Source organism: Coturnix japonica, chromosome 33 (genome assembly GCF_054131305.1).
Source record: "Coturnix japonica strain WE chromosome 33, WE-NBRP24, whole genome shotgun sequence".
In the NCBI taxonomy this organism is placed as follows: Eukaryota; Metazoa; Chordata; class Aves; order Galliformes; family Phasianidae; genus Coturnix; species Coturnix japonica.
In genome coordinates this window covers 2,885,923-2,899,954 of record NC_140695.1, presented here as the reverse complement: position 1 = coordinate 2,899,954, position 14,032 = coordinate 2,885,923, and the positions used below count along the sequence as shown (strand labels likewise).

General features: G+C 46.9%; 1 protein-coding gene across 2 annotated transcripts; it reads left to right on the top strand.

Moving 5' to 3' along the window:
* LOC146755383 (uncharacterized) lies at positions 1-2,207 on the top strand. Of its 2 annotated transcripts, XM_085525650.1 has the most exons (6): positions 1-95; positions 277-396; positions 923-1,046; positions 1,374-1,460; positions 1,547-1,651; positions 1,963-2,207. In XM_085525650.1, the coding sequence occupies exons 1-6, from the start codon at positions 42-44 to the stop codon at positions 2,154-2,156; spliced, it is 684 nt and encodes a 227-aa protein (XP_085381776.1). In that variant the 5' UTR covers positions 1-41; the 3' UTR covers positions 2,157-2,207. The 2 variants fall into 2 exon arrangements, with proteins under 2 accessions (XP_085381776.1, XP_085381775.1); XM_085525649.1 differs by lacking the exon at positions 1-95 and having other exon boundaries at positions 215-396.
* Positions 2,208-14,032: the final 11,825 nt, after the last annotated feature.

Here is a 14,032-nt window from a genome sequence, read left to right as displayed (position 1 = left end):
TTCCTCTGGAGATAACCCAGACGGGCTCTAAGAATTTCACCATGTCTCAGCAAAGAGGCGACTGCTACTTCTACTTCTACTCCACCTGCACTAAGGTACGGTTGACTTTCTTCTGCCTGGGTTTTCTTCCATTTCCTCATGTTGAAGAGAAAGGGGTGGAGCAGGGGAGACCTGCTGGTGATGTTACCCTCATAGCGCTGCTAACAGCCTGGGCTAATGGCATGGACACGTTTCAGGCTGTGCTCTTATTTTCCTGTGGTTTCCTTGTGCTTGCAGGGAGACAGCTGCCCCTTCCGCCACTGTGAAGCGGCTCTGGGGAGCGAACGAGTCTGCAGACTGTGGATGGAGGGCGGCTGCTCAAATAGAAACTGCAAGTTCCGTCACATGAGGATTGATGTGAGTGTTTGCCTAAAGATGTGCTTTCCAGCTTAGTCTACAACACCACTTTTCATGGCTGTGGTTGGGCTGAATGCACTTCTGCAGGCTGGATATGTTTGCTGTGAAAATCTTACTGGTTTCTGTTTCTAGAGGGGACTGGGAGGAGGTAAAGAAGGCAGAGAATTCAGTGCCTTAGGTATATCACAGCGGGAGATGTTTGCATTAGGAGCCAAAAGCATTTTCTCCCCAGATGCAAAAAGCTCGCATTGCTCAGCCTCCTAAAGCTGCTGGAGCTGGGTGGTAGGAGAGAGTGGCACTGCCCTCCTGCCAGCAGGGCTCGGTTGTGCCCTATCGGGCCTTCTCCGTCCTGGATTTCTCCAGAGCAGTTCGTTCTGGCTGCTTGGAGTAGTGAAAGGAGGGGCAGGAAATGAGGGTACAGAGCTAAGGCTCCACACAATGGTTTCTGATGGCTGTTGGAGCACGGCATCTCCCTGCAGACCTGATGTGCCTGTTGCCATGGCCCTTCCTTTCCTTCTCTCTGCAGAAGCAGCGCAGTTTGATTCCCTGCTTCTGGGAGAACCAGCCCGGAGGCTGCCAGAAACCACACTGCGCCTTTCGCCACCTGAAGGAACGCGGTGGGAACAGACCGACTGCGCTGCTGAGCCACAGTGAGTGTCCGATGGCGTGAAGCATGAAAGGCTCAATTCTGAATGTCAGTTCTGAGCGGGTGCAGGATGCATGTCACCATTCATTGGGGAGGCAGGGGAGAGTCGTGATAGTGAAATATCCGTCTGTGCTTTGGCTGTCAGAGCAGCGCTGGGCTTTTTCTGGAGTGAGGAAGATGCACTGCAGGTCTGTGCTGACTGCACAGCATTTGGGCAGCGGAAGGCAAATGTAACAAACAGTGCTTGAAAATGTGAAGCTTGTGGTTGACTGTGCTCAAACCTGCCCCCAAAGAGACGCTCATCAATCATTCCTTGTTTCTTTTCTTCCAGAAGTTGACACCAGTGGCCTTCCTCCAAAGAGAGGCCTTGCAAAAAGTCTGGGGAACCAGACAGAGGTTGACAAGGCACCAGAGAGAGGTACAGATACTCAACAGGCTCCTGGGTTTGATGCACTGTTTTTCTACTGAGATCTGACTGTTCTTTCCTGGGACTCCTCTCTGCAGTTGACATCCCAGTTTCCTCCCATGGCCCAGCTGGACTAAAACGCAAACGGTCGGAGGAGGAGAAGGGAAAAGCAGGGGAATCACCCTGCAAGAAAAGAGTTAAAGGTGAGCACGAGGAGCTCGTTACAGTGCCTCAGAAAAGCAGTGCTGTCATTTTGCATTGCTCTCTGTCAGACTTTTCCTTGCCCTGGATTATTACTGAGTGCAGCTATTGGGTTTCTTTGTTCCTTTGTATGCGTTGTTGGTACACAGAGATGACCGTGTGCAAAACATGGCTGAGAATCCCGGACAGGGCAATGCAATTCCACTGGCCAAATGTATTTAACTTTGTGGAAGGGTGGTGGGACTGATAAGAGAACTTGATCTCTCTTGAGGCGCAGCAAGACAGTACCAGCTCTCTCTTCCTTTTACTTTAGGTGGGCGCAGGGTCTCTGTGAGGCCCATTGATTGGAAAAACACCTTCCCCCCAATGCGGAGACAGAAACGAAAAGCAGCAGAAATTCATCCATCTGCTGCTGAGGACGCGGATGAGTCCCCAGCTAAAAAACTACCAATGGTAAGAGCAGTGGCAAAAGCAGTAGTGGATATGAAAGGTTTACATTGCCCTTGAAGAAAAGGAAGAAATTCCAAGTGTTCTACAGCTCTTCTGTTTCCCTTGAAGGCAGCAGATGTCTCACAAGGTACTTGTGGAAACTCTGACTCGTGCTTCATACTCTGTCTTTTTTCTTCCTAGGAGACTCTTGCTTCAGACCCGCCCGAATACACCGTGCTCAGCACCGAAGTCATAAAGCTTCCAAGCAGGTGACGACCACAACTTGTTCTTCCTTAATGCCCTTTTCCCATCAGACAGAAGGTCTTTCACACTGGGGGAAAATGGGGTGTTTGAGATGTGTCATGGCATAATGCAACAAAGGAAGAGGTCATCTGAGATCATTGAAACTGCTTTGTCAAAACCTCTGCTGAGTTCATGGGGAAAAGTACCTCAGCCAGCAAGCAGGATTTTGCAGAGGATGATTTCTTGACACGTTTACAGACAAAGCATTGAGGGTGGCAATGTGTTTCTGCTACAAAGCCCAGCCCCTGATTGCCAGACTCAAACTGCTCTACTTGAACAGATGAAAAAGGCACCTGCTGGTTTCCTTAACTCCAAAGGCAGCCGCAGGTTAATCGAATCACCATCCCTATGTGGGTGTGAGGGGCGGGAGGGTCAACTACAGACCTCAGAGCTGAAAGCACATCTCAGAAATGTCACGTAGATTGTTCTTTTCCTTCCCACAAGTCTGGAGCTGCTCCCAGGAAGCCACGCAGACCCCATGGCACAGCCAGAGGAATCCAACACTACATCATGTTCCTCACAAGGGGCAGAAAATTAGCAGCTGAGCTGCACAGGGGCGGGGGAAGCAGCCATCACTGAAGACAACAACCTTGAGGAGCTTCTGATGGAGCTCACAGAAGAACTGGATGGAGAAACTGATGTGACGTTGAGGATGTGGATGAGCTCCTTCTGGACCTGTCCGACATGACGGCTTAACACCATCGCCTGATTGGACAGTTTAAAACAACAACAATTAAAACCAGCCCTGTTCCTTTCCAGCCCTGCTCCTTTTTGTTGTTACTCTGTGGGTATTTCTGAGACTCTGCACAGAGTCTTAAAGCTGAGTCAAAGCAGTGACAATCAGCACTGACTGCATCCTGTTCTGATTTCCTTGTGGCTCTGAGTTCAGGTCCTGCACCCGCCGCCAGCTCTGGGTGCTGCTTCAGCATCGAGGGCACAAAGCTCCTCTGTGGGCACAGAACGGCGTCCATCCAGGGCTGAAACTTCCTCCTTCCTTCACCCTCAGCAAAACTCTGCCTTGGGCCCAATGGGAGCTCTGCTGTTCTGATTCCTTAGGCAACCCTTTGAGAAGGCAGTAAGAGTGGGCTCAATAACTGAGGCTGAAGCACAGCACTCACGGCAGGGGCTCATGGGGGAACACAACGACGGGGGATTCAGGAGCTGGGGGCAAAGCCGCTGTGCAGGGAGCGGCCCCAGCAGCCGCTGTGGCTTCGTGGTACCCCGGTGGTCGGGGCCTGGGCGGCCTCTGGCGGCGGCATTGCTGGCACAGCCCTTACGTTCCTTTCCATTCCCTCCCGTTCCCCATCCCATCCCATCCCATCCCACCCCATCCCATCCCCATCCCATCTCCATCCCATCCCATCCCACCCCATCCATCCCATCCCCATCCCGTCCCTTTTCGTTCCTCCCCGCCCACCCAGTGGGGAGGATGCGGGATCATCTATGAAGGTGCGGGGCCGGGCAGGGCTGCGGGGTGTCCGTGCTGCGGGTGCCATTGCCATTGCTTTGCCCCATGTTTGGCTTTAGCGTCCTTCTACTCCATCGGATCGGATCGGACCGCGCTCCGCCTGCAGCGCAGCGCACTGAACTCACCACACCAGGTCTCCGAGCCTCAGACTCACGGCCGCCATCTTACCGACACCGCGCAATGCACCACGGGACAGCACAGCACCACGAGGGGCGGGGGCAGCGGAGACGGTGATTGGATAGTAGCGGTCACGTGGGCGGGAGGGCTGTCCTTCTTGCTGCATAATCAAGTTTCTGCCAGCCTGTAAGACTTCCCCACGTAGATACCACTTGGGAGGTTTCACAGAAGGAATGGATATCTCGCATTCAAATTTGGCTTCTTCAGGCTCAGTCACATCCTCATCACACAGCTCCTTTACTAGATTAATGGATTGCTCTTTAAGAAGGATGGAACAAGAGAAAGCAGATATTTAGAAAGAATATAAAAAACTCGTACATTATCACCCTACTTACTCACGTCAGCATTACTGCACATGAACACTACACCTATCACCTCAAAATGCCTTAAAAAATCATTAAAAAATAATAGAAAGAAAGGAGTGTTGTTAAGAAGTCAGACAATAAGACTGACAACCTGAAGAGAGCCCAGATCTTCTGATTCCCAGTTCAACATCCAAATCAAACCATGACCTTCCCATCCCGATATCAAACTCCTCGCATTACAAAATGGAAAAGAGGTTCAATGAAACACGAACACTGATAAATACTTTGGTTAAATACAGCAACTTAGCTCTGAACAACAAGTTTTCACCTAGTAAAGGTCTCTGTAGCTCAAATGTAATGACTCAACTTAGGAGAAATTCCTTTTCCAGGATGTTCTTGCCCTTATCATTCTAACAGTGGCAAAGCTGGGGACTGAACTCTTGAGTAGTGTGCTAACTCAAATGTCTCCATTTTCTTTATCACACTTAACATCATATATATACCCTAACATTGTATATATTAAAAAAAACCCAAAACCTGTGCTCTTCTGAAACAGACAGAGAAAATGAAGAAAAAGTCAAGCTATGTTTTTTATCCCTCAACGTTCAAACACAAATCTGAAGACTAAAGGTAGAAAATCAACCTCCTAAGAAAATAATCTGTTTTACTTAGCAAAAGTAAATCCCAAAAGACAAGCTGGAGATTTTGTGGGCACAAAGGTAGGTAGGTAGGAGTTTTTATTTCTGTCAAAGGTCCTGGTGGTGTTTAACTTCCTTGACATTAAAGCAAAGGATGTTAGCTGGTTTATAACATAATTTAAGCGAAATCATCATCAGAAGCATAGTTACCTTTAACTGTAAGATGGGCACGAGATTCTGCCCTTTATGCTACAAATTCGATTTCTGCTGCATCATTGACTTGGGCACGTGTGTAAGTCAGCAAGTAGGTCTTTACTGAAGCAGAGAACCACAGAGTCACTAAGGCTGGAAAAGACCACTATGGTCATCTAGTCCAACCTCCAACTCATCCCTACCAAACTGTGCTCTTGAGAGCAAACCCCCAACTATACTTGGCTTCCTTGAGCAAAGAGTTCTGAGGCACATGGCCAGGCTGAGCATCACCCATCTGGTTTCACAGCATCACTGCCTGTTCTCTCATGTCAATGAAACCACCCATTCCCCCACATCCACATCCCCACCAAAGTGTAATCTAAACATGGCTTCTACAAGGACTGACCGAATGCGGCCACTGTCACCATTAAAGTACCTGAGACAGAAGGATCACACTCACTGTCAGACAAAACCCCTTTGGAGAGGTGAACTGACTGCCCTGGTCACCCCCACTTTGGAAAGAACTGCACTCATTTCCTACCTGCTCCTGGCAGTGTGGGATGGTGGGATAGCATCACACTTCCCACACTAAGCTTCCCACCATGTCACTTGTTCCACCATAACCTCAGTCCCAAAACAAAAGGTGAACTCCCTTCTGAACTTTCTTCACTTCATTTCAGATGTCCTTTCTGCTTGATCTCCAACCCACCCCCCACTCAGGAGAAAGATCCCCCGCTTACACCCTACCATCTTGCCGCATTCTGATGTTGTCATCAGCCTTCAGCTTGTCGTCATCTTTGTACCACTGGCTCTGAACCTCATCGTGTGAAATATCACAGACAAAAGATTCACTCCCATATTCATTCACTTCCACATCTTCCAGTGGTTTAACAATCTTTATCTCCAGCTGTGAAACACTAGAGATATATTTGTCAGGGTATTTCCAGAACTGAGTGCAGCATCTTTTCCTTACACATATTTGCTTGGAAAATAAGTAGGATTATGTTTTATTCTAAACCATCATCCATTCCTGATTCATTTCTCTCTTCAACACGGTAAATGCATTATTGCCTTTGAACTTAAAGATAGACTTACTAGCTACAATGGAGCTCCCTGCAAACACTTTTCACGGAAACCAGAATCTCATTTATTCTAAAACTCTTCAAGCAAAATTAAGGTTAGAAAAACAATAGGATGGAATGAATCTTTAAGGTCATTTAGTTCCAATGCCCCTGCTATAGGCAGGGACACCTCCCTCCACACCAACTCTTCTCCTCAGGGTCAAGGCTTCTCTCAAATCATTCTCCTCTAAGCCTGTGCCTGTGCTTGGGATTGCCCTGACCCAGGTGCAGGGCCTTGTACTTGGCCACACTCAAGTTCATGAGGCTGCCAAGGGCCAACCTCTCCAGCCTGTCCAGGTCCCTCTGAGTAGCATCCCTTCCCTCTAGCACATCAACAGCACCGCTCAGCTTGGTGTCATCTGTAGACTTGCTGAGGGTTCATTTGATTCCACTCTCCATGTTGCCTACAAAAATGTTAAATAACACTGGTCCCAACACCACCCTCCACCTGGACACTGAGCTATTGACTGCTGCTCTCTGAGTGTGACCATCCAGACAGTTCCCTATCCTGCAACTGGTCCATCCATCAAAACCATTTTTCTCCAGTTTGGTGACCAGGATGTCATGCAGGACGGGATCAAATGCTCTGCACAAGTCCAAGTAGATGATGTCAGTTGCTCTCCCATTATCCACTGATGCTGTTACTCCATCATGAAAGGCCACCAAGTTTGTCAGGCATGGCTTGAATTTTAGGAAGCCATACTGGTTACCACCAATCTCCTCATCTTTATTTTCCAAACTATGCCAAGGAGAACTAGACAGAACTATACAATGTCGTGTCACTACAAACCTGTCTGAATCATTGGCTTCTCTGCATGCTCATCACTAGTCTCTCCTTACCTTGTGTGCCCACAGTGTATGGGGAATGTCAGCCACAAATCTTACCCAGGGGACATTTTTGCTTCAAAATCCCTTGAACATCACACAATCCCTTTTAACTCTCCAGGTCTGCACTTCTTTATGTCAGAATCAGACCATATTTCTGTGCTGCTATTTCCCTTTCCTTCTGAAGGGCCTGGATACAACTTGGATTAACCTCAGGAGCAGAGTTTCTGCATAAAAACAGCCAGTACTGAAACAGCAACCCAACCTGGTTGCAGACTGAGAGAGAAAATGAGAGTTTACCACTTGTGAATAATGAGACTTCTCTTATTTCCCTGGGAAGTAATGCCCCCTTTTTTACTTTGATGGAGCTCCTTCCTATCCTAGAAGGGAAAATATCAAGTCAGATCTCCATGAGTCCTTCCATCTCTGCACTGAGCAAAGGGAGCCTTCAGATCTATGCTTAATTCACCCACTCCCCTAGAATTAATGGAACTGTGCTTACTGGCACATATGCTGAAGCTTAAGCACAGTGCAGTGTTTTCAACATGTAGGAATGGCTATAGAAAATTCAGAAATTCTGGCTGACCTATGACAGCTTAAAGCACTGCGGAGGACTGTTAACAAACTCGTTTGGACATCATCTTGAATAAATGACGTTATCCCCAAGTAAGGGAAGGAACAGCTGAGCACCGGGGAGGTACACAAAGTGCCAGAGCAAATTCTCACACTGTCAGGTGCAAAGAAAACTGAGATTTCACCCTAAAACCCAGTTCACAACAAGGCTACAAAATCCTGGCTGACAATTTCTGTGTTAGAGATGAAGCTCAAGACTGTACTCCAACCAACAATATTTTGTGCAGCAAGACCTCAGGAGTTCACAAGAAACCAAAAACAAACTTCAATTTCAACTTGATAAATGAACTCAGGACATAATAACAAAGAGTGCTGATCTGGGCAAGTAAAAGACCATAGAGAAAAGAGAGCAGTGCAAAAGCTATCAGGCAAAAGCTCAGACTCGCATCCCTTGGAAGTGAAATTAAAGGCTCTCATTCATTTCCAGAGAAGTCAGAAAGGAAAATACCATTACATGCCATACCTTGAACCACTTGATGTCCACCTTGGGCCTGGACAGCTCACACTCAAATGTGACCTTGTCCTTCAGAGTGATGCTAATGTCTGCCAATGGTCTGCTGATTTTCACAGGCAATTCTGAGAAGTAGAAAGAAGGATGTGTATTTAGTTGGGAATGAGGTCTCTAGGAGCATCTGGCATAAGGAATAATGAAAGGCAGTGCCTACTCTCCATGCTTACTAGAACTTGTAATTAACAACAATAAAACCTGCAGTTTTGAGCCCATTATCATTACTTGTGCTAGGGACAATCATGTTACAACAATCCTCTTCATATTGGAGGGATATTCTGGTGGCAATGGCCCAGTGCATAACATTCTTTGCAGCTGGAAGGAAAGCTGGTTCTGCTGTTCAAGTAATCTGGGACAGGAGCAGATAATGACACCTTGCACCAACCAATACCGGTCACAGTGAGCCTCCCCGATGAATTAATGCCTTCTGCTTTAAAGGAAATGAGTCCTGCATCTTCAAGGGTCACAGAAGAAAGTGTCAAGGAATGTTTCTTCCCCTGGACACCCATCGTGAAATTTGGTGCAGGCTTCAGCCGCACGCCGTCCTTCTGCCAAGTCCCTTCCACATCCTCATGGGACACCTCCACCGAAAAGGTGACAGTTCCCTTCTCAGGGAATTCCAGGGGCTGCAGACCTCTCACCAGCTTCATCTGCCACACTGAAAGACAATGGGGACAGGTTGGAGATCTCACACCAGCAGCTGAGAAATAGAATCATCAAAGGAATCAGAGAAAGGTGTAGGTTGGAAGGGACCTTTGAGATCATCCAGATCCAACCCCCCCCTGCTTTAGGCAGGGATGCTTCCCTCTACACCAGATTGCACAAAGCCCCATCCAGCCTGGCCTTGAATGCTTGAATAGCATCAGGACTTCCAAAACAAGTTACTTCCCTCTTCCTCTCCCAGGTACAGTATCTGCTAATTTAGCAACAGCCTTTGCAAAGAAGAAAACTTGTTCATAACCAGGTCCATGGGTGCTCTTAAATGGATTCTTCCAGATGGAAAAAACATTTCAGGTGGCCTCCTATATTTTACCCCTTTTTGTGTTGCACACAAGACTGAAAATAAATTACTTTTGCAAAGTTCTTCTTGTCATAAGGAAACAAACATTTGGGGAATGGCAGAATGGGGTAAAATTTACCGTCACGTCAAGAAATTTGAAATATCACTCACATGTTCTTGGTGTGATGTTTCTGCTATAATTATTTGGACTAATTAAGCTTTTCCCTGATGAAAGCCTAGAAGTATATCACAAGAAGGACCAACTTACCCATGACCTTTTATTTGTCTTACTCAAGCATCTCCTCCTGACCAAAACTGACAATAAAATATTCAGCCAGACTACAGGTTTGAGCAGCTGGGTTGTTTCTAGGATCTCCTGCAATCTCAAGCTTGGAACACACACTTGTCTTTTGACTAAGTGTCTTTTACAGTGCAGTAAAACAACAGGTTTTCACATGGCTATTCCTCATTTACCTTGCTCTGAAATCATTCACAAACCATGCGGGATCAGTCCAGGGAGAAGGGGAGGAGAGGGGAAGGGAAAGGGAAAGGGGAAGTCCACTGTCCTCTAAAATCAGGCTTCTTAGCCTAAAGCTCAACAGCAAATAGCAGTCCACTTCCCCACATTGCTAGACTCCGAGCATTTAAAGAACATCAGCTTACCTCATTATGAGCTCTAACATAGCCAAAGGAATTCACATATTCAAATATTCTCTTGAGTGATGAGAAATATGGAGCATAACTTCAGACTTCTGCTGTTAAACTCTCACTTCTATCATCAACCAGGGTAACAGTTCAATGCTGTTTTAGATGGAAGACTCATACTTTAAATAACTCAGCTCATTAAGGCTTGGATTTCCTACTACAATTAGCTAAATTCCAGTTTGGATCATGCTTCACCTTGGATCACTTAGGGATTCAGCCACTTAATGGTACTAACTCAGTTTGTCTACAGATAAGCTGTTTTCTATAGCAACAATAAGCTGGGATTGCAACTGGATGTCAGGAGAGCACAAATCCCGCAGTTATCCTGCACCAACATCCTCTCCTTCCATCAGAACAGCAAGTTTTTAAACCAGACTCATGCAAGCTTGCATGACACACCTTGTGCAAAACTGTTGGCAGCCATCAGGACAGCCAGTTGCTTCCTGTATAGACACTGTTCCATCAGTTTGGGTTTTTTGCCTCGCTAGAACAACATCCAGTGGTGAAAACTCACACAGCTGAAGCAACCACGCTGATATACCGCAGTCACTGGAGGTGCTCAAGAGCCACGGGTATGTGGCACTGGGGACGTGGTTAGTAAGTCCAGTGAGGGTGGGCTGGGTTGGGCTCAGCTATCTCAGTGGTCTTTTCCAGCCTTGGGTCCAACTTGTAAGAGGGAATGAAGCAGCAAACTGCCCAGAACTGAGCTGCATTCTTCTGACACGTGGCATCAGTGAACTGCTGTATTTCCCTATCTTCTCTGGAGCTATTCATCTAACCTAACTGAAACAGTAATCCTGAACCTAGATATAAATCAGGATCATAGTCACCCGTGGTTGCTTATATATTCAGAAAGATACTCTAGAGGGTAATTCAGCGCATCTAGAAATTAAAGTAGAAGTTCCTTAGTCAGAAGTATTCCACAGCCAGGTTTTCAGCTCGCTACCACTACATTAAAAAGGAGAATCCAATTAGTGGTGTGGGTCATTGATATTGTTCCAGGGGGAACTGTGGCTGTTCCATGCCCACAGGGTAGAAGACAGCCAGTCTTCCTCTAAGCCACATAAACAGCTGCTTAGTGCTCCCAAAGCGAATGCTCACCAGTTGTTTCCAACTTGAAGGTCATCTTCTGGCCAGCAGCCTCGCAGATGTATTCTCCAGCATCTTTCTTCTCCAACTGCTCCACAACCAGACGCCGTGTTTTGCCCACAGATTCCATTCTGAACTTTCTGGAGGAGGCAAGCAGTCTTCCATCCTTGTACCATTTTACTTCGGTTGGATCCTGTGCTACTTCACAGCTGAGGGAGGCACTTGCTGCCAGGGCAGCACTCACCTCTTTCTGCACCTTCTCCTGGTTTATAAACACAGGTTTTGGCTCTGAGGGAAGAAAAGAAAAAGTATTGACTGAGGGACTGAAATGAGACCATCTTGCAGGTTTGTATGTACAGGTTGGAACAGGTTTAGGTTACCACTTGTGCCCAAACTAATAGCCTTCACTAGAGAATATCAGCTCTTCTGTTGAAACAAAGTGTCAAATCTAGGCAAGAAAGAACCTAGGAACTGAAGGAACCAAGAGGGTCCTTGAACACCAGTCCCATGGTTGCAAGTCACTATGCAAACATATTGAACCCAAAAGAACATCTGTCCTGCAGGCAACCAAAACCTGAGTTCCTTTTGCTTAAGACCCACTGTGAAACATCAAAACACATAAACATGCGATAGTCAAACCACTGGCTGCCTTTTCATGACCCAGAACAGTACTCCTGGCTTCCTGAACAGACTCCTCATGGCCTCTACCATTGCCACAACTGTGACTGTCAAAGGCACAAAGGAAATATGCTCACCAACGCAGTCCTTTGTTCTTTGTGTGTGATTTGCAGATATCTATCTTACTTTGAGCTCTGGCAATAGTCAGCTCTACCAGGTCTCTTACTGTGAGTAGCAGACTCACCTATCCAGATGCAGCCTCCAACATAAAGGCATAGTAAAAAGGCAGTGTACTACTAGGAGAAGTTCCTGCTTCTCCTGCCATGAAAGGCTGCACTCACTGCACATACTTATCTTAGTCAAATGTTTAGGTGAACAAGAATTACAGTTTGGGATCTCAGGCACAGGAGAGATTTGAATAATATCTTGAATATTGCTTCCATTGTACAAATATCAGTAATTATTATTCTACAGACAGACTGAAACAGGTCTTTGTGCCATACTAAAACCAAATACTTTCTACAAACCCAGGCAATCAAGTCTAGGGAAAAAACCTCAGCACAGACTACTGCACCTGGATCACTGTATAATGGAAACTAGATTTTACTTTACTGTTCTCTGCTGTATTTCATACAACACCTGTCTTACCTGTGACATGAATCTTGAAGGTGAGTTTCTGGCCAGCAGCCTCGCAGCTGTACTCCCCTGCATCTTTCTTCTCCACCTGGCTCACCACCAGCCGACGCTGTTTGCCCTCTGACTCCACCCTGAACTTCTTGCTCGAGGTGATCAGTTTCCCCTCCTTGTACCACTTCACCTCCGTCTTCTCCTGGGCCACCTCGCAGCACAGTGTGGCATTTTCTGTTGGTTCAGCCTTCACCTCCTTCTGCACCTTCTCCTTGTTGATAAAAGCATCTTCTGCTTCTGGAATTGAAGGCAAATGGGCACATTTAAGACATGAATCTTTTCTACACAGCCTTCCCCAAATGCCCAAATTAGTCTTTGGACTGTACCGTTGAGGACAGCTTTCCCACTCACATTTCCTGACAGTGCTATGAACTTGTATTGGCAGTAACTATGCTGGTACTAACAAGGATAGCAATTACAAGCAAAATGGTAGAAATACAGAAGATATAAGGAAAAGGGAACTCACCAGAGCTGAGGCAATCCTCCCTGGCAAGCGATCTCCAAGAGATGCTGCCTCAGTGAGGGTCAGCCCTTAAATGAGGTCTCAGAGGAGGTGGAGTTGAACTCCACCCCTCCAGGGAGCACAGCTACATAACTTTCACCTGTGCTCCCACAGCTGACCCCACACTTGCCTCAGCTGATCAATCAGTGGTTCACATTGTGATCTCCCATACACTCCACCCCTTCACAACGTGAACCAATGATTAGGTGAGTTCCCCTTACTACAGAGACCCAATCACGACGCTGATACAATCTCCCGTCGCATTAGATGTTGATATTATTCAAATGATGATGATTGGATGGGTGTTTATGATCTTCCATGGGCCAGTGCTTGATAGATGTTACCGGAGACAAATCATCTTGAAGTGCAGGTCTGTCTGCGTTTCATCAGTCCAGAGTAATGGTCCTAGAGGCTTAGAATCAATCTTAAGGGGAGTAATATAGATGTTTCAAGGGTACTAGGAGGGGAAGATCCGCCCTCCAGGGCAAGATACAGGCCGTATTCTTATCTTGGGTCAATACTTCTGCTTGTACTGGATTATGTCCCGGCCTCCGATACCATACCCTCTGGCCAGATATCTGTGGCTGTATAACTATATCTGGCACCAGAGGAGGAGTCTTGATCTGCCATAGGGACATAATAGGTGTTCCTTTAGCAATAAAGGCCGGAGTATTGACCACGATGTCAGTAGGCCATGTACCTATCACCGAGGGGGTGACTGAACCTCCCACCTCCAATAATCTCCCCCAAGGTGCAAGTAGGCCACACCATTTGGGTCCTACCTGCACCTTCCAAGGCCAATTTATCTTATGGATTCCCGGTTCTAAATTCTCAGGGGCAGGGAGCAGAAGATTATTTTCAGTACCAACCTGCGGTTTTACCTTATTATCGGCGCCTGTAATTTGGATCCTAAGAGGGGAGGCCCATATAGTTTGTAACATTTTCAGGGCACTGGGTCTGCCATCCCGAGGTCTTTCATTCAGGTCCCGCACGGTTTCATATAATCTTTTTGTCCACCCCTGCAGGGACTGAGAGTCTGTCTTCAGGGCAGCCTTAAGGATACCATTATAACGTTCAATAAGGCCTGCCCCTGTTGGGTTATATGGCAGGTGGAATCGCCATTCAATGTTGTTTTCTTCTGCCCAGCGCTGTATCATCGCTCCAGTGAAGTGAGTCCCTTGGT

Excerpts from the sequence above, each read along its gene's own strand:
- LOC146755383 (XM_085525649.1), top strand. The coding sequence starts at position 217 with ATGGCATGGACACGTTTCAGGCTGTGCTCTTATTTTCCTGTGGTTTCC. Across the intron at positions 397-922 it reads TCCGTCACATGAGGATTGAT|AAGCAGCGCAGTTTGATTCC; the intron begins GTGAGTGTTTGC and ends TTCTCTCTGCAG. Across the intron at positions 1,461-1,546 it reads TGACAAGGCACCAGAGAGAG|TTGACATCCCAGTTTCCTCC; the intron begins GTACAGATACTC and ends TCCTCTCTGCAG.